Source organism: Phyllostomus hastatus, unplaced genomic scaffold, assembly GCF_019186645.2.
Source record: "Phyllostomus hastatus isolate PE091 unplaced genomic scaffold, TTU_PhHast_1.1 phas_contig_312, whole genome shotgun sequence".
NCBI classification, from domain to species: domain Eukaryota; kingdom Metazoa; phylum Chordata; class Mammalia; order Chiroptera; family Phyllostomidae; genus Phyllostomus; species Phyllostomus hastatus.
Window position 1 is genome coordinate 2,048,465 of NW_025333849.1, and position 27,591 is coordinate 2,076,055.

The window sequence follows — 27,591 nt, forward strand, 5'->3', positions numbered from 1 at the left end:
TTGCTCTTTCTCTTTTCCTTCTGGCACCCCTGTTAATTTAGATGTTGGAGTGCTTAAAGTTGTCCCATAGATTCCTAAGCCTCTCCTCATTTTTTAAAATTCTTATTTCTTCATTCTGTTCTGGTTGGATGTTTATTTCTTCTCTTTGCTCCAGATTGTTGATTTGAGTTCCAGTTTCCTTCCCTTCACTATTGGTTTCCTATATATTTTGCTTTATTTCATTTTTTGTAGCCTTCATTTCTTCCTTCATTTTGTGACCGAGCTCTAACATTTCTATGAGCATCCTGATTACCAGTGTTTTGAACTCTGCATCTATCTGATAGGTTCTCTATCTCCTTCCTTGTCACTTAGTTCTTTTCCTAGAGTTTTGATCTGTTCTGTCATTTGGGCCATATTTATTTGTCTCGGCACATCTGTTATGTTGCACAGGGGTGAAGCCTTAGGTATTCACCAGGGCAGGGCAACCCACTTTGCTGCACTGTGGCATTGTCTGTGGGGGAGGGGTCAAAGAGGGAACAATGCTGCTCGCTGGCTCTAATCTAGCTCCACTTTCCAATAAACTTTTCTGTGAGACTGGGAGTTTCTCCTGCCAATCGCAATCCCCACAGTATTTTACAACTTGAGGTTTTGAGTCTTTAGTTTTCTATTCAGACAGCCCAGCCCTGCCTGCCCAGGCTACTGCCTTGCCATGTGTCCTTTCCACTTGGCTGCCCATCTCTGCCCCTCCTACTAGTCTGGATGAACTCCTTGGTTGTCGGAGTTCCATGCAGTTTGATTTTCTGGCAGCTCTGGTTGTTTATTGTTTTTAAATTGGTTGTTATCCTTCTTTTTTAAAGATTTTATTTATATTTATTTTTATTTTTAGAGAGGGAAGGGAGGGAAAAAGAGAGAGAGAGAGAAGCATCAATGTGCAGTTGCTGGGGGTCATGGCCTGCAACCCAGGCATGTACCCTGGCTGGGAATCGAACCTGCAACACTTTGGTTTGCAGCCCATGCTCAATCCACTGAGCTACACCAGCCAGGGCTTATCCTTCTTTTTGTTGTGCAAGGAAGTGAAGCTTTTCTACTTATACCTCCATCTCCGCTGGAACTCTGAGACACATGCTTCTGCTCATTCCCAAAGAGTGGTCATGCACTTCCCCCATGATGAAAGGGCTATTTTAACAGAATGCTAGATTATGACTGGTTATATGACTTATTTAGAAAAATATGTGTATTTGATAAACTCACTGCTAAAATAAAACATACCTGCAAATCCTGGAATAAACAAAAATAATGAACAACTTTCTCCATGTGGTCTTAACAGTGTATAGTGACCCCCGCCACACCCAATGACGTGATAAATTCTTCTTGGACAGTGTTTGGCAAGACTTTGGAAACAGCCGTAGTTGCATTTTTAATAAAGAACCCTTAAAAGCTACCTCATTCCATAGAAACTTTACCATTTAATTATTTACAGCATCATAAAAAAGGTTTCTATAGGCACGTATGTCTACGTTATATTAAAGCAATGTGCACAGCAGAAACATAAACTTACAACCTTTGGTTTGAGTAACACAGAGACTAAAGAAAAAGGTCTCCTCAAAAATAAAATTCCTTCTCAAAGTAAACTAATTTAGTTTTTAGATAATTAACATCTCTCTCTCAAACACACACCTTTCATACTTTACATCAAGTTTACAAGAAAAACAAACAGGATGGTGTTAAACTAGTACAAGCACGACTGGTGGTAGAACTTAGAGATTAGAGAGGGTAGAGTACCATGGACTGCAATTTTAGTTAGCATGTATTAACAATTTTGAAAAATTGCAAAAACCTTACAGTACTTTCTAGCTTTCTTTATAAAATATCAAGTAACAGTCAAAGGTTAAGATTATTCCTTAAGTACAGACTGTGGTAAGGATGTGGAGAAACTGGAACCCCTCATACATCCCTGGTGAAAATGTAATATGGTACAGCCATTTTGGGAAACAATCTGGCAATCACTTATAAAGTTAAACATAAAATTTACTCTATGACTCCTACATATACCTGAGAGAACTGCAAAAACTGAGTCTTTAAATCAGCGCTATTCATGAGAGCCCCAAACTGGAAACCACCCAAATACCCATGAACTGGTGAACAGACAGACAAAACGTTCTACATCCACACACTGGAATACTGTTCAGGTATAAAAAGGAACGAACTACTGACACATGGTGCAAACTAGATAAACCAAAGGCATTATGTTAAGTGAAAGAAGGCAAACACACAAGGCCACATATTATGATTCCACTGATATGAAATGTCTGTAAAGGCACATCTATAAAGATGCTGTAAAGATGCTATAAAGAGCTGGGGAGAAGAGGAAATGGAGGGTGACTGCCACGGGGCACCAGGGATGTCAGTGGGGTAATGCCAATGTTCTAACGCTGGACTGGTGGTGACTGCACAACTTGGAAAATTTACTAAAAATCCATGAATTATATACACTGAGTTTTAATATATGTGAATTATACCTCCAAGTTGTTAAACACACACACATACAGCCTACAGCTGAAGCGTTACGCAACTACAAAGCATAACATCTGTGTTTTGGTTGTCCCTCTTACTTGACTCCAGAGTGGAAAAGATGACATCAGGCCATTAACATTATGAGAATGCAGAATTTTGCTGTTTAATTTCCTCTTAAAGATAATAAAGGAGCATGGGGGGAGGGAGGCACTCAGGGGGAGCAAATAAATCTGCTCTTTCCTTATTACAGAGTTCAAACCAGGTCATGGGCCTATTAGCCAGTAACCAGGAGGAGCTTACTTATTACTGCCTGCTGCCAGCGGGGCAGTGCTGGGCCTGGGAACACAGAGTCCACTGCCCTATGAACACAGGACCTTTGTGAAGGGCAAACCCAAGCTGGGCACGAGGCTAAGCATGATAATGGACACTCTGAACAATCAGGGACTGAGAAAATCAGGAAATTTTTATGTTTTGTTCATATACTAAAATCTAATACAAGTCCCTTCCCAAACCTCAAGGTTAGGTTTTATTTGTTAAAGTCAGTTATCACCTTCATAGTTTTGCATCATGAAAATCCTCAGTCATCTAAACAGACACACCGTGTATGATGTCCTAAGACAACTTATCTGCCTTCACCTCCCACCACCTAACAAGCCAACTTTTACCAAGCACCTACTACATACACTCACTGCTCTACTCAGTTGGGCAGAAGGCCAATGTATCAGCTCTGCTTTGCAGACTCATGACAGAACCCTTTGACAGAGCCCTTCTCTCAGCAGGGTGAGGGACTAGCCAGCAACCAGCACTGCTGCTGAGGAACGAGGATGTGGACCAGACAACAGGGCCACATCTGAATTCTGTGCGCCAACAATATTCATGGAAGACTAAGGGACAGGGCAGCAAGCATATGGAATATCCCTGCTGGGAAATGGGTCACAGAAGAAAAAGGAGCAAGGACAAGCTAGTCAGAGTCTCCGGAGTTTTCTGACTATCCACAGCCAGGACACTCAGACTGTCCCTGCGATCTACCTATTGACGGGAGGTCCCAGCTGGAAGCTCTGGCCCATGTGCCACGCCCACAGAACAAGCATTTTAGAGTTTTTTTTAATGTGTACAACGTTTCTGAATAAGAAAAAAACAAGTCAGTATGAAAGTGGTAAGAGGGTAAAATCTGATAGAAACAGTATGGAATTATTTATAGTTGAAGTTGACAGAACAAAAATGTCATTTTATGAGAAATGAAATGCTGTGGAAAAGAATCAAACAGCAGGAAAACGGAAATGCTGTATTTATTCCCTTCTCTCCCTCCACCCTTGAGTATTTCCTCTATTTTCAGAAGGCAGCAATAAAACTGTTCCCTCTACCAACATTCTCCTTCCACTCAGGGACACAGTGTCATACAAGCTGGCCAACAGGCCCCACGGGCATGGCGAGCCCCACACTCAGGCCCAGAGTACAGAACCACACAAGCTTCAGGTCAGATGGTACTCATACAGAGTCACACCAACACTTATTGTCAAATCATGGAAGCTTCGGCCTAAGAAATCCTCCAGTTGCTCACTGCTTATAGAGAGGCAGAGCACTGCCTGGGAGGAAATAGGGAAAATGTTCCAGCAGCCTCCTCTGAGCCCACAGCATCCCTGACTTCATGTGAGCCTGCAGCTGAACTGCTGTTCTCTGTCAACAAAGGTAAGAATATTACAGAATGCCAAAGACAAATAACGAGGACCAGCAGTGTTTTTTCGTGGTTCATTCCCCTTGATCCCACCCCACTTTCTCTCTCATTCCTTCATCTCTGTTTAAAATAAATTTCACAAGGGAAAAGTTAGGATCAAGTGGTTAGTAAAAGTGGCAACCCACATTTGACATGAAAATTATTCTACATAAAAGAAAATCTTTCCCCATAAAATATTCAAGTATGCTCATAATTTACAGGGCACATGGAGTTTCAGTCCTTAAATTAGGCAACCAAGGTCATTTCACTGGGTTTTGTCCAATGACCCTTTTAACTACTTGAAAATGATGTCTGATTATCAAATAATAATACGGCTTATCTATAAAAACTTCTTCCTAAAAAATATTGATCCTGATTCACAGAAGCAAGGACATTCTGCTAAGCCTTTATAAATCATGCATAACACATTATTCATACTTGAGACAAACACCAGGCCCATTTCTTCTACATGGGTTTCTATTAGTAAGTCAGTGCCTAGGGAAACTTACTATTCCAAGCCAGTTCTACATAAGAATGTAGATATAAGAGTTATTGTAAACTCAAATATCATAGTTGCCTGGGGCTGGGAGGTGGTGAGTGGTAGGGATAATTTCAGCACTTGCTTTTGAAAGCTTCCTGGAGTTCTCCAGTGCTCAGGGTACCAGCAAGCACTGTATTTCTGGATGGCTAGACCTTTTGCAAATTGAGATCACTTTAAATAAGATCTGAATCAAAATCAATAAAATAATTCTGATGACTGCACCTAAAACTTTCTTTGGAGGAGCCCCAGTGGAAACTTCCAACAGAACGAGAGGCAGTAACTGCCTGAGACAGAGTGGCCCCACACAGCAGACTCCTGGGTAAGCCTCTAGGAGTAGCTGGGACCTGCTGGAGAAGTACTCAGGCTGCCTCCCTAGCCTTAATGCTGGGGACACTTCGGCTGGCCCAGATGCCACACTGATGTTCTAAACATGCGCCCTTATGGCTACCCTTCCTGTGGCCACATTCCTTGGTTTATCTTATTGGTTCTCAGGGCTTCTTTGGTTCTCATAATACACCAAAGATGACAAAGGACTTTAAATCCTGAAAATGGTATGGGAAAAGCCCACCATTGATAACATCAATATTTTACTAATATTACTAAAAATGTGAGCAATGACCCAGTGGTAGCTTTTGCTAAATGCTTTGCAGAAACTATTTTACAGATGAAGAAACCAAGGCTCACACAGGCTAATTGTCCAAGGTACAAAAAAAAGCTAGCAAAGGGTTGAAGAGGGGGATTTTAATCCATCTGTCTGACTATAAATTCTATGTCCTAAAGGACTACAGAGGGGGAGAAATGTACTTTACAATTTCAGGCAACAGCTGTGACCATCTCCCAAGTTCTATGGAGAGGGACATTAAAGGAAACCACACATTTTGGGGAAAGGATAAAAAAAAAGTATTCATCCACAAGAGATTAACATTCTCTTGCTAAGAAAACTAGAGTTGAAAAACTGGGAAGTAAATGATATTGACAAATGAACACTTTCTAATTGAGCTTGTTACAGCAGCTATTTTAATTTTTAATTTTTATTTTAATTGTTGTTCCAGTACAGTTTTTTGTCTTTTACTCCCATCCCAGTCCACCCCACCAATCCTCCCCACCTCCCTCTCATTTCCACCCTGCCCCCCAGTTTTTGTCCATGTGTCCTTTATACTTGTTCCTGTAAATTTCTGATATTAAGATTTACTATAATAAACTGTCTTAAAAAACAAGGCACTATGCCTTGGCTGGTGTGCTCAGTGGATTGAATGTGAGCCTGCGAACCAAAGAGTTGCAGGTTCAATTCCCAGTCAGGGCACATGCTTGGGTCATGGGCCAGGTCCCTAGATGGGGGCCTGTGAGAGGCAGCTGAAAGATGTATGTCTCACGCACTGATGCTTCTCTCCCTCTCTTTCTCCTGCCCTTCCTCTCTAAAAATAAATAAATAAAATCTCAAAAAAAAACCCAAGAAGAAAAAAGTATTTCCAAATATGCTGGTAACAGTTTTTCACAGGAAAAAGTCCTACCAAGAAAACCACAACAATGCTTCACTGTACTTAACCTTCATGTGAATGATGCTCCTTACTCTGAATGCTGGAAGACCATTCTGAAGAGAAGTGGTAACAATGAAGAAGGTCACGTATATTTATAATACACCCCTCTCTTCTCTGAACAGTGCATGATTGCAAAACAGGGTTATTACAAAAATATTTAAAACTGAGGAATTAGGAATACACATTCAGAATCTATAATAATCACTCAGTATCTTTTTCTCCTTCCTCCCTTCTGTTTAAGAACTTGAACAAGAGCAAGAAGTCTGGTAGCAACAAATCAGATTTCCTCTTTTGTATTATCTTGAACTCCATTAGGATTATGGCAGTTCCCAAAAAAGTGATTATATAAAGTTCAGTACTAAACAAAAAAATTAACTCTTGCCCTCTGATCTGGAGCCTGGTTTGCTCCACCTTCACTTTTTCCATTGAGCCTCTCTCCAGGATGGCTCATGATGACAACAACTCTGCATTATGCAGCTCTGAACATGAGTCAGAGTGAAAGGCAAGCAAGCAGTGCCAGCTCTGGAAGTAGCACCTGCATCTTCCCTCCATAATGGCAGCCGTGGCCCACACCTCCCCTGCTTGGAGGTCAAAAGCCAATGAAACAGATACACTGTGTGCGTGTTTTTGTATTCGCACATACCCAAACTACATGCACACTGGTACATCAGTAATCCTTTGCTGGAAGGTAGTTCAGCATCATTCAGCCTGTCCGGTATTATATGATTGAGTAATGCTACTGTTGAAGTCATTGATTCAACCTCTAAGAAAGACTCAAAATAAGCCAGGATTAGTATTGCAGGAGTATCATCCAGGGTCTTCTCTCCAACACCTTTTATTCTGCTGAGAAGGGAGGGTGTCTTCTACAAGTCTGAAGCAGCTCACTACCTACTTTTTTTTCACCAGCCCCACAACTATCCTTCTGTATCTGTCAGCTGTGTGGCAGAGAAAACACAAGCAACTTTTTTTCTAAACAAAATAACTGTGTTTCTACTCATTTTTCCCTGCCAACAGTACAACAGTAGAGAGAGCTCTGGAAAACTAAGCCTTTCATAATCCAAGTTCAGCATTAGTTTTAGCCATACTGTTTTGCAATGGAGGAGGTATAATTTGGCCTGCAAGTAAACAGGCAAGTCACAGAGAGGCTGTAAGAAAACTTCACACAACTCTAAATTTGCAATACATCAAAGAATGAATAACATATACATTAAAAAATTATCTGTGCCCTGGCCAGTGTGGCTCAGTGGTTGGAACATCGGGCCCGTAACTGAAAGGTTGTGGGTTTGATTCCCAGTCAGGGCACATACCTAGGTTGTAGGTTTATCCCCAGTCCAGGCGTGGGCATGTGCGACCCCTGGTCCAGTCACATATGATCCCCAGCCCCAGACTGGGTGCAAACAGAGGCAACCGATCAATGCTTCTCTTGCACTGGTGTTTCTCCCTTCCTCTCTCTCTCTAAAAAAGCAAATGAAAACATCTTTAGGTAAGGATAAAAATATTAAAAAAGAAAAACATTATCTGCAAGGACTGAAGAACAGGCATTTGTGAGACTACCTTTACTGCATTCCAAAATAAAATGCCTAGTTATCTGGTCACACTTATGTTTGATTAAAAAAAAAATTTCATGTCTCGGTTGGTCTAGGACAAGCATCACAAAACTTCAAATAACGTATGCTTTGTATAACTCACTAATTTAATGTGAAAAATATTTCATGTCAAGCCTGCAAACATCCAGCTGTCTCCTTTGCCTGCTCTCTGGAGGGACAGCTCTCAAATTCTGCGCCAGGGTGGGCGGGTGTTCTGTCAACCAGGAAAAGGCTCTCAATCAGGAAGTGTTTCTGGGCCACAAGGGACGGCCTCATAGGGGCATCCAGAGTCTCACAAACTTCTTTTCCTTGCTTCTCTCAGTGTCTCTGCCCCACGAAACAACAAAAACCAGTCTGACACTCCTGTTAAGAGCAACCCAAAGCTGCTGCTCCTCCTCCACACCTGATGTTGGGGGGCTACCCACACAGCTGAAAAGATCAAAAAAAAGGGGACACAACCTATGACCTAAACCTCACAGGGCATCTATGCTCTCACGTGCAAGAACTGGACTTAGAAAAGTAGTAAGGCCTTCTCCAAGTCTAATGACTCCACTCCTGCATAGGATCCCTCAAAAAGCACTAAAGTGAAACCTGAATGATTCAACTTCCCCTGTGACCCTCTCCCACTTCTGTTTCCTCTCTGTGGCCCAGCATACTGAGGTATTTAGGACTTCAAGTAACACTGTACTCACTGGCACACTCCCCTTGTGACTTCAACATATAGTTTTGCAGTTATTTTTAATCAGCTCCTTGCCCATGGTGATTTTTTCTGAAGTTACCTCCACTATTAGTTCTTTCTGATGTCCTATATGGGAGCACGGTACCAAGATGAGATTTCCACAAATACAAAAACTGTTCTCTTTAACATTTAGAAACTCAACATGACCAAAAATCGTTTCACAGAAAATAATCTTTTCACTGACAATACCTGTACTAGAATTTACTTTTTGTCATGAAATAAATTAAAACATTGCAACACTGTCTGGCACATGGTAACAGAGATGGCTGGAACCCTCCCACAGACAAGAAATACACTGTAGTGACAATGGAGGAGGAGATGTGGCCCACAGTAAGTGCTTTTCATTAGCCGGATAACTGCATAAGCTCTACCAGCCTTCAACGGAACTTCAAATACAGGTAGCTTGAGCAAAAGAAAAAAAAGCAATGACTTCATAAGTATAAAAATAATTACAGACTGATCTAAAATGGAGCTTTGCTAGAAAACAAAATATTACCAACTGCCCGAAGAACACTCTGGGTCCCTCCAATCTGGAAGAGGAACAGTGACAATGCACTCCACTGCAGTGGACAAACTGGAGAGGCAAATGAAAGAATTCAGTATCGCTGAGCAATGTGACTGGTCATCTTGAATATAAAGCTGAGAGAGGGACAGCGAGACAGACACACACACACACACACACGCACGCACACGCAAAACCTATAGGCTTGTACAAGTACTACTGCCATATTTGCCTCAAACTAAAGACCAAGTTATAGGAAGAAACCAAGGCTGATTTACTTTTAGTCTGTAAATAAATTTAAGATTATTTCTCTGTCTCACTGTCATGGAAAAGAAAATGCACATGAATGGTACTGCTACCCACATGCCATCAGGTAATTACTTTCACAATGTTTTTGACGAGGTGCTCTAAAATGCATTAAGTATTTAGCAAGGGCCAGCTGTCTTAGATAAGTCACCTCACTTCACTCTCACAAGACTCTGGAAAGGTTAAGTATCCACACCCTTTGACAGGGTAACAGGTGGTGGCGCAGCCAATGTGGGACCACCAGGGAAGCCAGGCCTGAGCCACCCAAGGCCCATGCATGGCAGCTGAGGGGCAGGGGGGAGCCACCCCACTAAGACCTGAGAACACCTCCCGGAAAGCAAATGGACTTCATGAACCAAAATTCCAGAGAGGATAAGAATGGAGCCTTCTACAAAGATCAAAAGAAAGCCACACCACACCCAAAGAGGCTGCAAGGACACAGAGATCCCTGAGTCACAGGGAGCAGAGAGTCTGAACAAAAGCAGGTTGTTGCAATTCTGACACATGAGGACTGTGGGCTCAGTGACTCATTTGGGGATCTTGGGTGAGACATTTACATTTTCCACTTACTGTGCCACTGCCTTCTGACCTGTAAAATGGAGAACAAAAGCATATTAGGGTATATGGACACTTTCAGACCCTGGCAAGAAACAAAAGCATTATGTGCAAAAGGTATGATTCCACATCTACGAGAATGGTTAAAATGAAGACTGACAATACCAAGTGCTGCTGATGAGGTACAGAAACTGGGAACCTTAAACACTGCTGATGGGAACGTGAAATGGTGCAGCCACTTTGGAAAATAGTTTAGCAGTTTCTTAAAATGTTGAAAATAAACCAACAATATGGTCAAGCCATGCCAATCCTAGATATCTACCCAAGAGAAATGTCTAACAGAAATAGTAAGCCACTATTCACAAAAGGCAAAAGCTACAAAAAAATCCAAATATCTGTCAACTAATAAATGGATAAACAAAATGTCCATCCATACCCTATTCTTTTTGATAAAAAGGAACAAGTTCCTGGTACATGGAACACTGCTGAACCTCCAACTAGTATAATAAATTTAAAAAGCCAGATTCAAAACTGAAGTTCTTGATGATTCCATTTATATGAAATCTCCAGAACAAGTAAAGCTATAAAGGCAGAAAGCAGATTTAGTTGTCTGGGGCTACAGGCAGGGATGGCCATGACAAACAACAAAGGGATACAAGAGAGCTTTCTGGCGATGAGAATGTTCTCAAACTGGATTGTGGTGATGGTTCACAACTGTATCAGTATGTGGGTGAATTTTATGCATATGAAATATATATGACATATAACTCAATAAAGCTATTATGAGAAAATGAGAACCACTATCTGCAGCTGTCTACAGGAGCACTCTGCACCTTCAACACTGAAAACTATGGCTTGTGTGTGTAAGGGTTGAGAAAAAAAATCAGAAACACCAACTGTATATGCACGTAATCCAGAGGTATTTCTGTTTCTCTTCTGAATTTTTCCTGCTGTTTCTCTTTAATATTTCATACCCTTCATGGTTACCGTGACTTTCTTCTCTGAATACCAAACAAAAATTGCCACACAAATTAAAAGCACGAGCTTATGACTTTCAGTTATAAATGAGGCCACATAATGACTACTGTCGCCTTTTCTACAAAAATGCCAGAAAACTAAAAACATATATTCTGAGACTGTTTTTTCTCCTTTTACATGGTTTCCCTGGTATTAATTATGGTAAATCAGTTTATTCTCCTGCTTTCATATATATAAAATTTGAATCTTCACAGATGTAGATTTAGAACTGAGAAACCAACATTTCTTGATGTAAAGAAAGATACATAAAGTGTTAAATGATTTGGATATACATTTAATGTCATTTTTGTGGCCCCCTCAACAAGCCCATTTGTTCTCATGATCAGAAAGATACAAGGGGTATATAACTACTTTTTAATATTTTTTAAAAAAAGAGAAGTCATACCATTATAATATGTGCTGGTGAGAACAAGAGGTGTCTTTTGAATGATGAAGCACATCATACAAAAATCACAAAAGAGAAAAACTCTGAAGAGCTCTAGTGCTTCATGTTACCACCCTTAATCCGACAAATTCCCATTTCTCATTTTGCCTTGAAACCAAAAGTTTAGAGAAAAAAAAAACCCCAAAACTCAATGCAAATAAAAGACAAAAAATAGTGTGAAACAGACTGAAAATTTATGTGTCCAAGTTCAGAAGAAGCCTAAAAATTTGCTATAGCACTGATTAGCAAGTCAAAGAGAAACACTAATTTCACAGTTTCAGTTATGTTCTCACAAAATCAATCTGAATTTTAAAAGCAGAAATCACAGCCTCCTCAATTCTACAAAACAACAAAAGTTGAATGACCTACAACAAACACTTGTGTCCTATCAGCCTGGACAAGGCTTGTAGATAATTAAATAGTCAAAAGTGATATGACTTCCTTTCAGTTTCCAAGAGATACACATTGCTCTGTGTACATACCTATTGTACCTCTGATAGAGATTTGATTCAATATTGTCTTCTATTCTTTATAGTTTTTTACTTCTCAACTGTAAACTCTTTGTGTTCCATTCACATATGCACTCTCTACACTTTACTGAGGGTTTTATATGTTGTGAATATGCAATAAAATTAGTAAATAAATTGTTTAAATCAATACAGAATTTAATAAGGAATGTGTTATATACAGAATTATAGAATATTATATTTCTAGTCTTGGATTTCCAAATCATCAGGATTCATAAGTATAAACAGAATTTCTATGATGGGTTCCAGTTTTACTTGCAAAACATGGATGAATTTATTTTTTTAAATCACATATTCAAATAAAGATAGTAACACTATTTATATGTACATCAATCAAACCCCTATCTATACTTACAAATCAGGTAAAAGCATTAAAATTGATTCAGTTGATTCAATTACCTAATTTCCCACCATAACTTCCAGCTTGCATGCTTAAAGGATTGTTTTATCAAAACAAGGCCCAGGCATGGAAACTCGAGTCCAGGGTAGCCTCAGGTAAAATGTATCACATACGCAAGTCCTTACTTTGAGCCACAATGGTTTGGATTTGTCACATGCTGCTTTTTTGTAAATGGTCTCTTATATGTTGTATGTTTTATCTCCCATGGCCACAAATGACATCTCCTATTCTTTGGTATATTTCAGCAACTTCTTACATAGGGCCTTATGCATAACAAATTCAAGAACACATGCTGGCTGATTACACTGACGTGGGTTTTCAGCTCTTCTCATCTGAAAAATAAGAGTCCTTTAACTTTTTTCCTGTGTATTGTTCTAGGCACATATAAACTAAGATCACGTAAACCCAGAGTTTTGTGTGAGAAACTAACATATGATGGACAAAGAATGTGAGAAGAATGAAACATAGATGGAGTTCTCTGAATAAGATACTTCAGGGACATCACTGCTTTAGGCCAGTAGTTCACCATGTGTGGGTGCAGGGAGCCTGTACCACACGGAATCAGAGTTTATTTACTGCCAGGAAACAGACAGAAAACTTCAGTGTTCACTTTTGATTTCTCACAAAGATAAAGCCATTTAAGTCTGACTGCCCACAAATTTTAAAGTTCCTAACAGCAAGAAATTAAAATACATTTAAAATACTTTGTTATGATTATCATCATTTTACAAATGAGGAAAATAAAGCCCAAAAGCCAAGTGACAAACTAGGAATACTGACCCGTAATGAGACACATTAGAGACAAAAAATTGGAATTTAAAGAAAAAAAATCTGGGCATCCAGGAGAAGAGACCAGATGACTATGAAGGAAAGAAATAAGACCAGCATCGGACTGTATAGAAGATCATGGATGAACATATTTAAGTTACTTAGATAAGGAAATTTGGGACAAGGATTTTATGTCTAGTTGAATTGACCTCCACCTATAAAGAGCACAAACTTATAAAAATGCAAGAACTCTGGAAATACAACTGACCCAAGCTCTTCCTGAGGAATCTACTAGACAACTAGCTTTAAAACACCAAAATGACTGAAGATTAATAAAGTGCAGATGATGAGCATTAAATATAGATTTACTTGCAGAATTAAAACTAAGTGATTTTATAAAAGATATAGTATAGCATGTAATGTCTACATGCTCTGACAAATACAGCACAGCTACCACCAAGTAGGGGGAGGGGAATAAAAAAAACTACATGAGAAACACAGTAAACCCGTTGACTGAGCTAAGTGTTTACCTGGAAGTAAAAAGACATTATTTCAAATTACATGTTACGAGATAAAGAGATAATGTGCAAGAAAAAGTTAATATCTAATTTTACTATTTCTCACACATCAAGAATCAATACACAGAGCAAAAGAAAAAAAAGCAAAAGAAAAAAGAGGCAAAAATGTGTTATCTCAAAGTAACCGTAGAACAAAAATTACAAGCCTTCCTAAAAATAAAAAAAAATGGACAAGAGGAAATATAAAGCATGAAACTATATGAAAGAATCAAGGCCAAACATCGGTTTTACAATTAATATAAATTGGCTTAACTGGCCTATTAAATAAAAGGATTTTCAGAGGAAAGCAAAAGTCAAGTGAAAACTCAAGGAACGCACAGTTGTGTGGCAGAACAGAGACCCCTGTCCGTTCTTCCCAGCTCTGAGAGTTCACTTTATAGAAGCAATGGAAACGGGACCCACAACAAAGCTAGGAGAGCTCTGCCAAATGTGCTTTAATGAAAACCTCTGGCACTAAAGAACAAAAGAATCAAATAAAAACCTTAACTTAAAAATTTTTTAATGCAGTAGCCAAGTATGACTTTATAAGGTAAATGCCACTGTGGGGATTCATTCAACAAATATTTATCAAGGCTGCATGTGATCAGGTCCTTTTCCAAGGATTGGCAAGTCAAGGCTTGAGTGTCATTTTTCCTGTGTGCAGAAACCCAGAAATATCAATGAAATACACATTGCTGGACTTAAAGATACAAGATAGTGTCCGCCTCCTAAAATAGATTAATGGAAACAAAGACAGGCCCTAAACTACACCAACACCCGTAGGTGCAGTAGTAAAATAATGCATGTTATTAGTGCCATATGATACCAGGCACAAAACCAGAGCTCATTAAAATGCCTAAGATGAGAATGATTGCCAAGTAAAGCATTCTGTCATAGGAACATAACTACCACTTCCTATAAAAGTAACTAAAAAGTCACAAAATTTTTCTGCCTGCTTCCCTTTTCCATCCAAACAAACTCTTATGCTTTGTATTAAAATGCCTTTCATCTTCCATGACAGAGAAGAGCTGATGGCTGCTGGCATCAAATCTGCTAAAATCAACAACAGTGTAATTACCTGCACACTTTCAAGTGCTTTCAAAAGACACGCCGGTTGGGATTTTCCTAATTTAGAAATGTGTGCTTTATGCTGGTGGTCCAGGATTGTCAATAGCCTGGGTTAAAAAGAATTTTTACATCTTGCCCAAAGCATTCTTTTCTACAGCAGTTATTTGATTTGTTTGTACTGCACCTACTTTCATAAAGCATTTGACTCAGTTTACAACATCCTTGTATCATACTGCTGGTTTAATGTACATTTACATGAGCTGATACACCGAAAGCACTTAGCAGCACAGTGCTTGACATATGACAAGTGTCAGCTATTATTATATGAATAGTTCTTTTTAAAATATGTAAATATGTGTGTAAGGGTAAATGAATGACTATTCTTTAATTTTCCCTGTTATGCCAGCTGAAATGGGAAGGAATTTTAGTACACTCAGATTTTTCAGAACATTTTTAAACTGCAGATTCTTAAAAAAAATAAATCTATGGAACAGATGAAAATTTAATGGCATAAAATTATAGGGATGAGACTTCCTTCCTGAGGCTACCAAAAACACATTTTCTCAGCAATTCTTCCTTGGTCCAGCTTTAAAAAAAAAAGGCGAAGAAAAAGAAAAAGCCAAGATCTTGTGAAACTAGATCTAACTTGAGACTTGGGTTACACAGTTTAATAAATTATGTATTTGTTAGGGATTCACAAGGAAAAAACAGAGACCCACTTATAAAACTAAGTTCCAAATATTTCAATAAAATAAATTGCATAATAACTGCTATAATTACTCCTTTTGTTTGGTTTCTTTGTAATTACTTTTAATAAATTACTCGGCCTCCCCCCCATCACTCAAGTAAATTGTCATCCAAAGGCACAATAAGCACAACCCAGGACACAAAGCCACTCACAGACAGGGCGGGCTCCAGGGTAGGGTGGCTGGTGCCTCAAGAGCTGTGGCTCGGTAGAATCCATAACGCTTTTCTATGGAGATCAAGTATCAATGAAGCTATTATAAGAGATTACAGCTCTATAAATGCAGGATAGTCACGAAGGGCAGGAGCACTTTCCAAAAGAGGCAAGGGTACCCATGCCTGGGAAATCACTCCACATAAATGCTACCTGAGCTCAAGACTGTGGCTGCCCATGCCACCCATTTTGTTCCCATTTTGTTAACTGCCAAGTAATTCCCATACAGTGAAGGGGCCCCAGCACTCCCGGAATTCATCTGGTGCCATTCTGCCAAGCTTTGTAGTTTGATCGCTCAGGAGTCAAGCACACAGTTGCCGTGTGCTATTATGGGTTCAAGAAAAAGATAATTTTTACTAGTGTTAAATATTCTTTTCCAGAAATCATAAACCAAACATAAAACATACCTTTGACACAAAAAGCAAATAGCAGTAAAGGACTTTTTTAAGTAGTTTAAAACCTGTACCTACTTTTATCTAATATTTTACTATTAGAATTATAATAAAAACATTCTCTTAGAAGGTATAAAATTTTTGAAAAAGCAGTAAATGTGGTAAAACACATAAACCAAGTTGGGTTTCAAACACGATTTTTAAAATCTCCTCTGAATTATTATTCATACTAAGATGATCATTGACTGCAGTTCTGAATCAAATGTATGAAAAGAACAAATGAAAAATAAAAGTTGAGTGACAATGCTGTACAGTTTAGGAAGAATATTATCAAAAAGAAAATAGTTCCAGAGTTTTTATTCTCAAAGACTGAGAAAACAGAATTTATCATTGGACTCCAACTGAAATAGCCACCAAATACCATAAAGTCCACTTTTCAAAACCATCTTTCTACATGTTTTCATGTTTCACTTGCTATATCAAGGAAAATGTCACCAAATTCTAAGCAATTTTATGCTCCAAGACCACTGTTTTTTCAGATTCTGACAGAAAAGAATATGAAGCTTAAAGGGCGCTTTTGCTGGAAACCACGTGCACCTTGTGTTCTTTATGACTAATCGTAACACAGGCCAGGCAACCGCACCCTCGCCGAGACCGCACACTTGGAAACCAGCACACAGAAAGGAACGCTTATTAATGATAATGGACAGCCTTAATTATTGTTGAATTTTCAATGTTTTAACAGTATATCAATGAATATTTCTGACATCATCATAAATTCTTAGTGATAACCAGAAATGAGTATTTTAAAATTTGTTCTCCACATATTACTAGATAATGCATAAAGTAGAAAGGGTGCTTCTTTTGAATATGGAAAGTGGAATCTTCTTCCTTTAAAGGGATTACATGGCATTCATTTATTTTTCTCAAATATATGATTTCATAAAATATTACTCTACAGTTATTCCTGAACTGTAGAATACCAAAGAATTATTTAAAACCTTATTTTACATGCCTATACTTATTTTAAAATGTCGTATTTTTTTTAATCTCTGAACGTGATGTGCAATTTGTATTCCCTTTGACTCAGTTAAAGATAAAAAAAAAAGACGTGGGTCCTTCCAAAGCCAATAGCCATTTAGTAAAATCTATTAACATTATTTTTAAAACTACACATTATACAACTCACTGTTGTAAACCCCATTGTTTACCCAGCCCTGTAGAACAGGCTGATCCATTTGTCCTAATTGTTCTTTGTGTAGTAGTTGCTCATGTTCCCCTTGCCTTTCTGTTGCACAAATTGTTCAAACTCAATAAAATGAACTAAAAAGGAAGAATATCAGAATGTAAGCATAAAGCACATAAGCACCAGAAGCAAAACAGGTGAGTTTTGTCAATTTAAAATGAAAACAAAAGAGTATAAAGGAATTCAGTTATTCCAGTGGAATATGACTGAAGGAATAAGCACTACAGTATGAAGATGAAATAAAATGGAAATAAATGTCACAGGCGATAGAAAATGAGTTAAGAGAATGATGTATCTTCAGAAAGATAAGATACGAAAGTCTGTGAGGCAGCAAAGAGACAGGGGAGCTATGGGGGGTGGGGGGATGGGAATGACACAATACAACAGAACAGACCGGGAAGGGTCACAGCATGTTAAACCACTTCTCTGGGCGGTACCAGTTTACTTTATTTCATTATTCGTTATTTTAACCCATAGCTGAGCACAGAGCAGTTTGTTTTGCTTCCCCTTCTGAGCTCTCTGAAAAACTCAACTAGTACAGTATTTCAAGTTACAGCAGGCTGTGCTTAGCACCTTTAATGGAGAATACCAGTATCACCTGTACGATTACATTTTTTACGTGTAATTCCTTGCCCAGTGCCAGTTCCAGACCCTTGGCTTGCACCATTCCTGTTTTCCTTCCTCAAGCAGGTCAGAAGAATGCTTTCCACAAGCCAGTAAATATCAAAAGGGAAAATGTTACGACTCTAGCCGAGTTGAATACAGAATAGTTAACCAAGTTCATTCAGATACGCTGAATCTTGTGTGAGACCTGAAGATGCAGACAGAGACTATGACATGGAGACTAAGGGTGGCATTGGGGACAAACAGGGCAAAGAAACAAAGCAGGCAAATGAAGAAAACAGCTAGATTTAAAATGTACATATACCAGAAAGGACTCAAACCCAGGCTCTCATGTTACAGTAATATATAATGAATACTACAGAAAAGATCATCATTTTCAGGTGGTAGAAAAATATAGTGGATACGTGAAAAAGGAGAAATCGATTAACCTACTTCACTTGTGGCATGGCAGACGTTTAAAAAAACTGACTGAACTCCACAATAAGTTAACTACCTAGATTCCTAAACAGGCTCAAATTCTGGCAAAATGTTAATGCATGATCTCAGTTTGAATATTCATTATACACAGAATTCCATCTGTATTTTGGAGTAGACACTGGGGCAATCAGTGGACACACCTCGGCAGGGTAGCCTCTGTGCCTTGGTTGCTGATTGCATTCCCTTTCACCTTGTCCTTGAAAATACTGCATGCTTTGCCTCAGCAAGCTTCAAACCCTCTCCTGGGCATGGTTGAGGCAGACAGAGGGCAAGAGGTTCAGCTGCTGTACAGAGTCAGGGGGAAAGACTGGAGATACCTATAATTATTTTCTGACAACTTCAAAAATTCCTATCCACCTTTAAAGCTAGTCAGCTTTAAGCTTCGTTCCTTGAAAGGCATTTCAGCAGGTTGGTCCCAAACTACTTCATTCGTGTAATCTCTGTAAGACTACTTACTACCCACGTTTCCTAAGAAGAAAAGGAAAACATGCATGCCTTCTCCCCATAAATCCTAACACAATATCCTCTTTCAAGGCTGAAGTCAGGGAAGAACTCCTACTTTTCTTGGTAGAAATATTCCTCAGTTTCCCCCCACCCTCTTTCTTCTTCTCAGAAGGCAGTGGTCAGATCATGGGTGTCACATATGGTAACTTCAAGTTCAGATTTTGGTAGTGATGATACCTAGTAATCCACAAAGGTAGTGGCTTCCCCTTCTTTTATGCATAACACATTGTGTGCTGGGGTAATCCTATATTTGGCTTAAACAATAGCTGGAAAATATGTTTAGATACTAAGCATGCCATCATTCTTTTTCCTCCTTTGTACATTTCATGATCTTGTTCCTCCATCCACAAACATTTTTAAAAACACCAACTAACCACCACATGGTCAGAAAATTTAAGTCTGTTCAAAATGACAACTTTTTCTATTACTGCTTAAATGAAGTAATATACTGAATCTCTAGCTACAGATGATTATAATCCTAGGCTCCTTTCTTATTCAATTCTCTTGGAGTAATCCTTGTATCCTTAAATGCACTCTGAGACTTTGATATCACCTTCATTATGATGTGCTTTGTGCACATTCTCGGACGCTGCAATGCCCATACTAAGGCAACACATCACAGAAGTTGGCAGCAATACTATCAGCAAGAATTTGGCTTCAGAATCAGGAATGATTCATCAAACATTCTAGCAGAAGAAAAACAACACACTGCTATTTTAATCCCTTGGTGCTATCAAAAATCAAAAAACAGCACTTAAAATAATTTTAAAAAGCAACAAAAATCGTATCTGCTGTAACATTATTCACTTTGTAGAATTTTCAATAAAAATTACTTAGAAAACAACATACTTACCTTATTTCACAATATTTACCACAACAACAAATCAAGTTTTAACTTAATACAATTTCAGCAGAAAATATGTAGGCCAAACTTCTGCCAAGTAACACTGAAATTCTAAATTCGGAAAACCAAATTTCTCATTTGCTTTACAAAAGTAATCCACTTTTTTACGCCTCTCTCTCCATTTTTGAGAATACTCTAAAAAAGCCTAAATGAGGGAGTGTGTTACCGTATCACAACCAGAGAAGCTCAATACTGTGGGTAATTTATTCAGAAGCCTCCCCCCTTTTTAGGGGTAACTTAACAATGCCATAAAAAAATACTACTGGACTAAAATGATAATGGAATCCATCAACGGGCATGTCCTGTTGCTCTACTTAATAGTTCCGAAACAAATCTCACTTCACGACAACATATGTTGATAATCTTTAGGATTACCAGGCAGTATTTCTACAGAACTATCCGCACAAATTCATTGTCCACTGTAAATTTAATTTAAACTTTAAAAAAGTGCTACTCTACTGTGACCAAGTCCTCTGGGGCACGCGGTGAGACTTGCCAAGAATTCCACCCAATGCTCTTTCGGGGACGCCTACCTTTTCAAACACTTCTTCGGTCCCCCTTCTTTTCCGTTTTCGGGGTCTCCGGTTCAGTTGATTCCATTTCGCCACCTAAAGTTCAAAAACCACAGAGCATTTTAACAGGACCATAGGTCCTGAGGGCCGCCCCTTGGCGTGAGAAACGCTCGATTGGCCTCGCGACGCAACCTTCATGGATTCACCTGGGGAAAACCACAGGATCCCATCGGAGCTAGCCAGGAGGAAGCCTCGATATAAGGAACGTAGGGAGCCTAGGGGCGCGCTCATCTGTGGCGCGCCGAGGCCGTGACCTTCCACTAGCCGATCCCTCCGTCTTGGGCCCGCGTCGCTGCCCTTGTGCTGGGGCGGGGGTGGGGGTGGGGGCTGCTGAAACAAGGCCAGCTTACCCACCGGGGCCTCCGCGGGGGGAAAGCGGCGCGAGACGCACCGCCCCTGGAGGAAGAAGACCGCACGGACCGTGCCGCCCGCACTCACCTCTGCGTCCACTTGCCGCACAAGCCTGCACTCCGCCCCGGCCTGGAGCTCCGTCTGCAGCGGCTGCGGGGGAAGGGGACAATCAAGTTTACCCCAGGAGTAGCCTCAGCCTCCCTCCCTCGTGCCCCACCACCTCCGCGCTTAAACCCTAGCCCTCGCCCGCCCTAGGTGAGAGTGCGAGCCGGGGCGCAGTAGCTCCCGCCTAGGGATCGTCGCTTGGCCTGCCCGGAGATAAACGGGCACTCAAGGCCCGCAACACCTAAGGCAAAGACCGGGCGGCGGGCAGCGCGGGGCCGGAGCAGCAGCGCGGGCTGCAGGCGGGCACTGGGCGGGGCGGGGCCTGCCTTAAAGGTATAGGCGCAGAGACGCGATCCCCGCAGGTTGCCCCCGCCCCCGTCGGCGTGCCTGCGATTTTATTGTTCTCTGGAAACATCTTTCCTCGTCTCGCGGGTCTGGCCAGCGCCGGCGCTCCTACACCCTTCCGCGTGCAGACTGCCCCAGGCGCGCACGTTTTACCTTTCCAGCCCTCACTCTTGCGGGCACTGATTACCCGCGAAAGGGTTTGTGTTCGCCTTGGGAGCAGAACTGTTGCCCACCCGTGAGCAGGAGAAGCGTCCTCACTCCCGCGGCCAGTCTGAACTCGCTCCTCTATTCAGAAACCTAAGTGTCCAGAAGGCCTTTGCGGAGAGAAAGGAACTTTCCTAATGGAGTTTTCTCCGGGAATGGATTATACGCCATTACCAAGGCGTTTTTCAGTGGCCCCGTCTTACTCCAAGGCAGTGGCAGGTGACCTCCCGGGGTTGGAAGCAGAGTACGTAAAAGGCGAGCCCGGCGCACTCCCTGCGCTCTTCGGGAGCCAGTTCGCCCTAACTAAGCAAAGCCGGCACCGCACTCGCCCTGCGCGTGAAACCGCTAAGCTACTGGGGAGAATGTAAAAGGTGGACTAGTTTCATAATTAGGAGGGAAGTTTGCATTTAGTTTATTAAAGTATGTGGTGCCCCGAGGTTTTTCCTCCAACTCCCAAAGGCTTTCTTCACAGCTGCGTCAGAAATTCGCTGAACCAGACTGTGCGAGCGCTTGGGGGAGAAGGGTCCAGTCGCACGCGTGTTTGCTGATCTTGACCACCCGTTTAACTTTATCTGTATTTCTTTAAAGAAAAATCTGCCTTGCCCTCTCTTTATTGCTACTCCACTCTTCTTTTCGAGATCAAAAGCTTTAGATCAAAGTCAAGATCAAACTCACTACTTTAAATAGAAGCAAATTTGCCATGAACTATTTTACACAAAGAGGAGCTTCGTAATGGAGACGTTACAGAGGAAAACTTTATTTTACCGCTTCATCCCATATTCACAACTGAACTACATAAAATTACATTGATGATGCACTTCCGTTCCTAAAATAAACAACAGGTCTGCTCAAATGGGGGATTATTGACTTTGTGTTTGTGTTTCCGGGAATGCAAAAACCAAAAACTATAGAGTTATGCAGACATACTAACCATTTTTACCCATTAGTTAAGTCCTATGAATCCATGCTCATTTGCTAAAGATTTTTCAGTGTTATCAAGTGTTCTTATATATAATGTATAACCATCAAATTCAAATTTTCTACTGTAAAAATGCATAAAAATAGTTAATGCCTTGCAAATATCAAGTGTGCTTATACATAGGTAGGTACAACTTAAAAATGAAGTGGATTATGTAATTGCAGAGCTACTTAATTTTACATGGAAATAAAACTTTTGACTATTTCAGCTTCCATGCTACTAATAACAGTTCCAGAATCAATAGACATCTATCACAGGCTGACATGTACCCATTAGAGTTGTTTTCCTTGGGAATTCACCATCCCTAAGAACTCTGATAGGAACAGTTGAATATTGATATACTGAACCAGTGCCCTGCCTAAATGGGCCTTTCTTAAGTGTCCTCGGTTGATTTACCAACAATTTTAAAATGTGTAGTCTTTTAAGAAACAAAACCAAAATATAAATTCCAACAATTCAGTAGCAGAAATAAAGGTAATTATTGCAAATTAAACCGTACACAGACTTATGTGAAAATCTGTTGTTATAGCCAGGTAGTTAGTACCTGAAGGCTTTTTCCTTTTTCCCCCTTACAGTGCTCATCTGGTTGTATTCCCAATCACACACACAATCATTCCTCATTCTATGAATCCCAACAAGCCACTGGAAAGACTTTAAGAACTGAGGCTTAGGAACCCCATCTTGCTGCCACTGATAGTTTCCTTTCTTCCTAGCACCCAGCCCAAGGAGAACCTAATGATTTCTGGCAGAAGCTGAGCCAAGGAAAACATCCTACTGTCACTCTGCTTTTCTAATACTTTGAGTGAGTAGGGAAAATTGTGGCTCATTCTAATTGCTTCCTAATTTTTCTTTTTTGCTTGCTTTGTATTCTTGCTTCCCCATCCCACCTGCACAATACCTCCTCCACAGAGAAACACAAATGATATTTACAAAGGTAGTTCAGATGGTATCACTTTGCTCTACTGGTGTTTCCTCCTCTTCTTTGCCTGGCAGGCCTCTACTTATTTTCCAATAAGTAGACTATATAATAAATAGACTTATCAGAAAATAAGGAAGACTTATTTTCTAATTCTGGTCTTAAACAACACTTTTCCCTCCATAAAGGTCTTTCCTCATTCTCTAATCCAAGTTAGGTCACCCCAATATTCTTTCTATTAGTATGTCATTTATTTCCTATAAAGTGCTTATCTTTTATAGCTATTTATATATTTTTATTGTTTAATTAAGGGATTTTATTTTTTAGAATAGTTAGAAATATTTACACAGAAGGCCCACAGTTCCCATATACCAACATAACACACTTTCTTTCATTACTAACATCTTGCATTCCTGTGGGGCATTTGTTACAACTGAAAAACCGTATCTGATACATTATTACTAACTGAAGTCCAGAGTTTACATGAGGGTTCATTCTTTGTATTGTACAGTTCTATTATAGCTATTTTAAAATTAATTTATTGAATGTCTATTTTCCTGACTAGACTTTAAGATCCAGGAAGAAAGAGATCCTGTCTTTTGTTACTGATTTTTATCCAATCACTGAAAACACTGCCTTGCACATAGGTATTCAATAAATATGTTAAGTAACTGATTGTAAGGATAAAGGCAGAAATGACTGAATGAACAGCATATGAAATTTCAAGGAGGGGAGATTTAAGATGAAGATTCTTCTAATTAACTCCTGCTTGTTTCTCCACTAAAATACCTTAATTTTTAAACAGCATAGAATTATGCATTTTTGAAAAGAAAAACAACAGGGCATCAGTTACATTGCCGGCTTATTTCTAAAATGATCTCTTTTTTAAATAAAAAGAAATGAGAAATAAAGATTCCTAACTCTCTCATGTATGGATCACTAAAATTATATTCTAAAAGGGTGCTAGGAGCTGAATTTAATCTAGAATGAAATATGAACCTATTGCACGACACTGGAAAAATAGTAATTCTTGTTGATTGTGTTCAATATAACCTCAATACATTTCTCCTTTTGTCTGTCTCAGTCTCCTGTTCTTCATAGGCTGATCCCAAAGAAGGTACAGTGTGGAGAAACTGGAGGAAGAAGACTTTTTAAAAAATGGAATTCTGTAGCCGGGAATGGATACTCTAATAACTATTTCAGAGAATGTGGTGAAGTTACCTTAAAGTTGTCTTTCAAAACAGATGTTTTCTATTTGAATTATATCTTGAAAAATGCTTCATCCAGTAGAGATGCAGGTTTTGAAAGAAAGTTGTTCGAGGGAACTTTCTTGTCAAAGAAGTTTAGAATAGCTGAAGACAATTTCAGAGGCTAAGGAAAAATGCCATTGCTTTAAAATAAAAGCATTACTTTATCTAGTGCCTGGAGATTACTTTTGGAGGGAAAACCTTTTCTCTTTCTTCTGATTTGTTTTAGTGGCAAAGAAATGACTCCTTTCACTAGAAATGATAATGATACCAATTTTATATTGTTCCTGTGACATGTGCTTCTGCCTGGTGATGAGGTACCATCGGAGGAAGGGGAAGCAGCAGTACCTTCCTTGTCAACCAGAAGACCGGAAGAGCATCCAAGGGGGCCCCTTAATTAGACCAAACCACTTCAGGTGGCAAATGGCACTCCCCTGAGCACAGGAGAGGGAAAACTGTCCCCTATAAGAAGTCAAAAAAATCTGTTAGTACCAAACAAGGTAAAGAGGTCCTGAAGCTTTGCCTGGGTTTAAGGGGCTCCAGAGTCAACAAGTAGTCAGGTGAATTAAAAAGTAACAGTCTACACAGGTCTGAAAATAAAATCAAGTTTAGTTTAAGTTGCAGATAATAACAAGTAAGGATTAGAGGACAAAGTTATCAAAGTTATTTACATCTTTAAATTTCGCTCTTTTGTTTTAAAATGTAACATTCCTTTATATCTTTTTATTGCTTTTAGAAAATACTATATATAATTTGTGTTATTGCCCATGTTGCCTCTGTGTTAGAATGAACACTGAATTTCTTTCTAGAGAAGATTTTGGCTCTGCCAAATGGACCTCTTAGTGGAACTCTTTATAAAGCAGAGTTTCTAAAAAGGAAATCCATTCCACATTTGCGTTGCAGTGACCTGGCTGACAGAACCTTTTCCTTTCAGTAACCTTAAACCTGCCATCACTATTGCTGGGAACCTTTTACAGAGCTTGCCCGAGGGATCATAATTCTTCCATTTCTAGACATCCACCCCCAACCCTGCCCTGAATCTGATGAAGCATAAACTGTCAGCTGTTGGGTTCCTAGAGTAAAACACACCCACATTGCAGGAAGCCTCTTCCCCATTCTCCGCACACATCAATTGTTAGGCGGTTTACAGATTTTTCTGATGTCCAAACTCCTAGCAGAGTTTTCCTCAGATTAAGAGCCCCTCAAAAATTAGGACAGACTACCATGCAGCTGGGGCTGGAGTGCATCTTACTGGTACTCTGTGAAATTCTTTTTAATGCATCACACTCTGGTAAGAAGCCATCAACCTTTATGGAGGTGCATTATAAGAAAGAGCCCCATAAAAATCCATCACAATGTTTACCGTAAGGGTGGTTTTAGAGGGTTGCTTATTACATTAAGTAGTAGTTTTCTTTGAGAACCCACAGGAAAAACTTCTTCCTAATATCAACATCAGGAATAGTTGGACTTGGGCAACTGGTTTGTTTTACCCGTGAGCACTACAGTTGATCCACACTCTTCTGAGTGTGTTCTGTGACAAACCTGACTTGCAGCCAGGCATAGGAATTTCAGTGGGGGGGGAGGCATATTATATGCTAATTTAATTCCTGGTCCCAACTTGTTTTTCTACCATTTATTTTCACATTGCTTCATTTTTCTTGGACTCAATTTATTTCTGATCATGCTACATTTTGCTTTGAAAGCTGGTTTAACAATGTTTTAGACAGGAAGGAGTATGAATAAATGAAATATTCTTGGTTTATATTTTTCTTCCTTTAAGTTTTTTTTCTTTTTGCTTGGGTAGGAGGTCTGGAAAATTTTTCTGTTCCTAATACATCTCTCCATTAACAATACTTAGAGGTGAAGTACAGAAGGTAAAGACATATAATTAATTATACCTCACTTATAAAATTCAAGGAAAAACTGTAAAAAAATACAAACATCATGCAAGACTAATATAAAAATGTTAACCAACCAAGTATTTTATCTCTTTTGATATCCAAACCAGAGGAAATGGGCTTAGATTGCAGGAAAAGGCATGTAAATTGGACCTATGGATGGGCTATTCACTTAATGAACACACTGAGTGCCTTCTGCAAAACAGAACACTAGACTTGGACAGACGGATTGACTAAAACACCATCCCTGTGCTTAGGAGTCATATGATGAGGCAATAGTGCAGTGTGGTTGGTACAGAAGCATGACAACAAGCTTATCTGGGTTTGAATCCAGGCCCTGCCAGATACTAGCTGTGTGCCCTCTCTAAGCCTCTTTCTCATAGACTTGTGGAAGTCAAATGACACAGGAGGTGCTTACAAGAGGAGGAAGTGGTTATTTATCAAATTCTAGACTACTGAAACTAAGAGGCAAACAACATCACTAGAAGCTAGAGGAAAGTGACCTAAAGACAAAAAAAAGTACTACAATGCTACATACAAAGTCTGTCCAGAAGGTATCCAGCCATGTAATATGAAAAATGGACATGTTTATCGAAGAAGGTACCAGACACAAGAAGCATTGCACACAGGACAATGATGCCTCAGTCCCCTGCAAAGTAGGCACCTTGGGACCTCACAGAGATCTCCCAATCACTATCAGCTGCCCTGTCGTATTTTCTTGAATCTCCTTGAAGTTCTGAAATATCTTCCCTTTCAAAGGTAATTTTAGTTTTGGGAAAAGCCAGAAGTCGCAGGATGCCAAATCTAGGCTCTAGGGCACTGAGTCACCTGGGTGGTTTGCTCTTTTGCCAAAAAACTCTGCACGAGATGTGATGCATGAACATGACTTGTCATGATGAAGCTGCCAATCACCAGTTGCCCATAGCTGCAGCCCTCTGAATCATCCCAATAGTTTCCATGGAGGAATGTTCAAGCTTAATGCAAAATCTGATGTAGATTTGTTGCTCCGCTCACTCAGTTACTTTGAATGCTGTAGCCACACAGGACACATGCTCACTCAACAGCGTCTACCACACCCTCTGACATGTATAGTGAAGTTGTCATTGTTCACTC

The 27,591-nt window shown here is 39.8% G+C and overlaps 1 protein-coding gene across 12 annotated transcripts in view; it reads right to left on the bottom strand.

The window, feature by feature from the left end:
* The window catches only part of LOC123819436 (aminopeptidase O (putative)), a 448,779-nt gene that overhangs the window by 61,225 nt on the left and 359,963 nt on the right, over positions 1-27,591 (bottom strand). For 4 of the 12 annotated variants that reach the window (XM_045839793.1, XM_045839785.1, XM_045839784.1 and 1 more), the window contains 2 exons: positions 20,872-20,934; positions 20,395-20,469 (listed from right to left, as the gene is read on the bottom strand). In XM_045839793.1, coding sequence (XP_045695749.1) covers positions 20,395-20,469; positions 20,872-20,934 — 138 coding nt within the window. The other 8 variants (XR_006785809.1, XR_006785808.1, XM_045839792.1 and 5 more) reach the window with 8 other exon arrangements.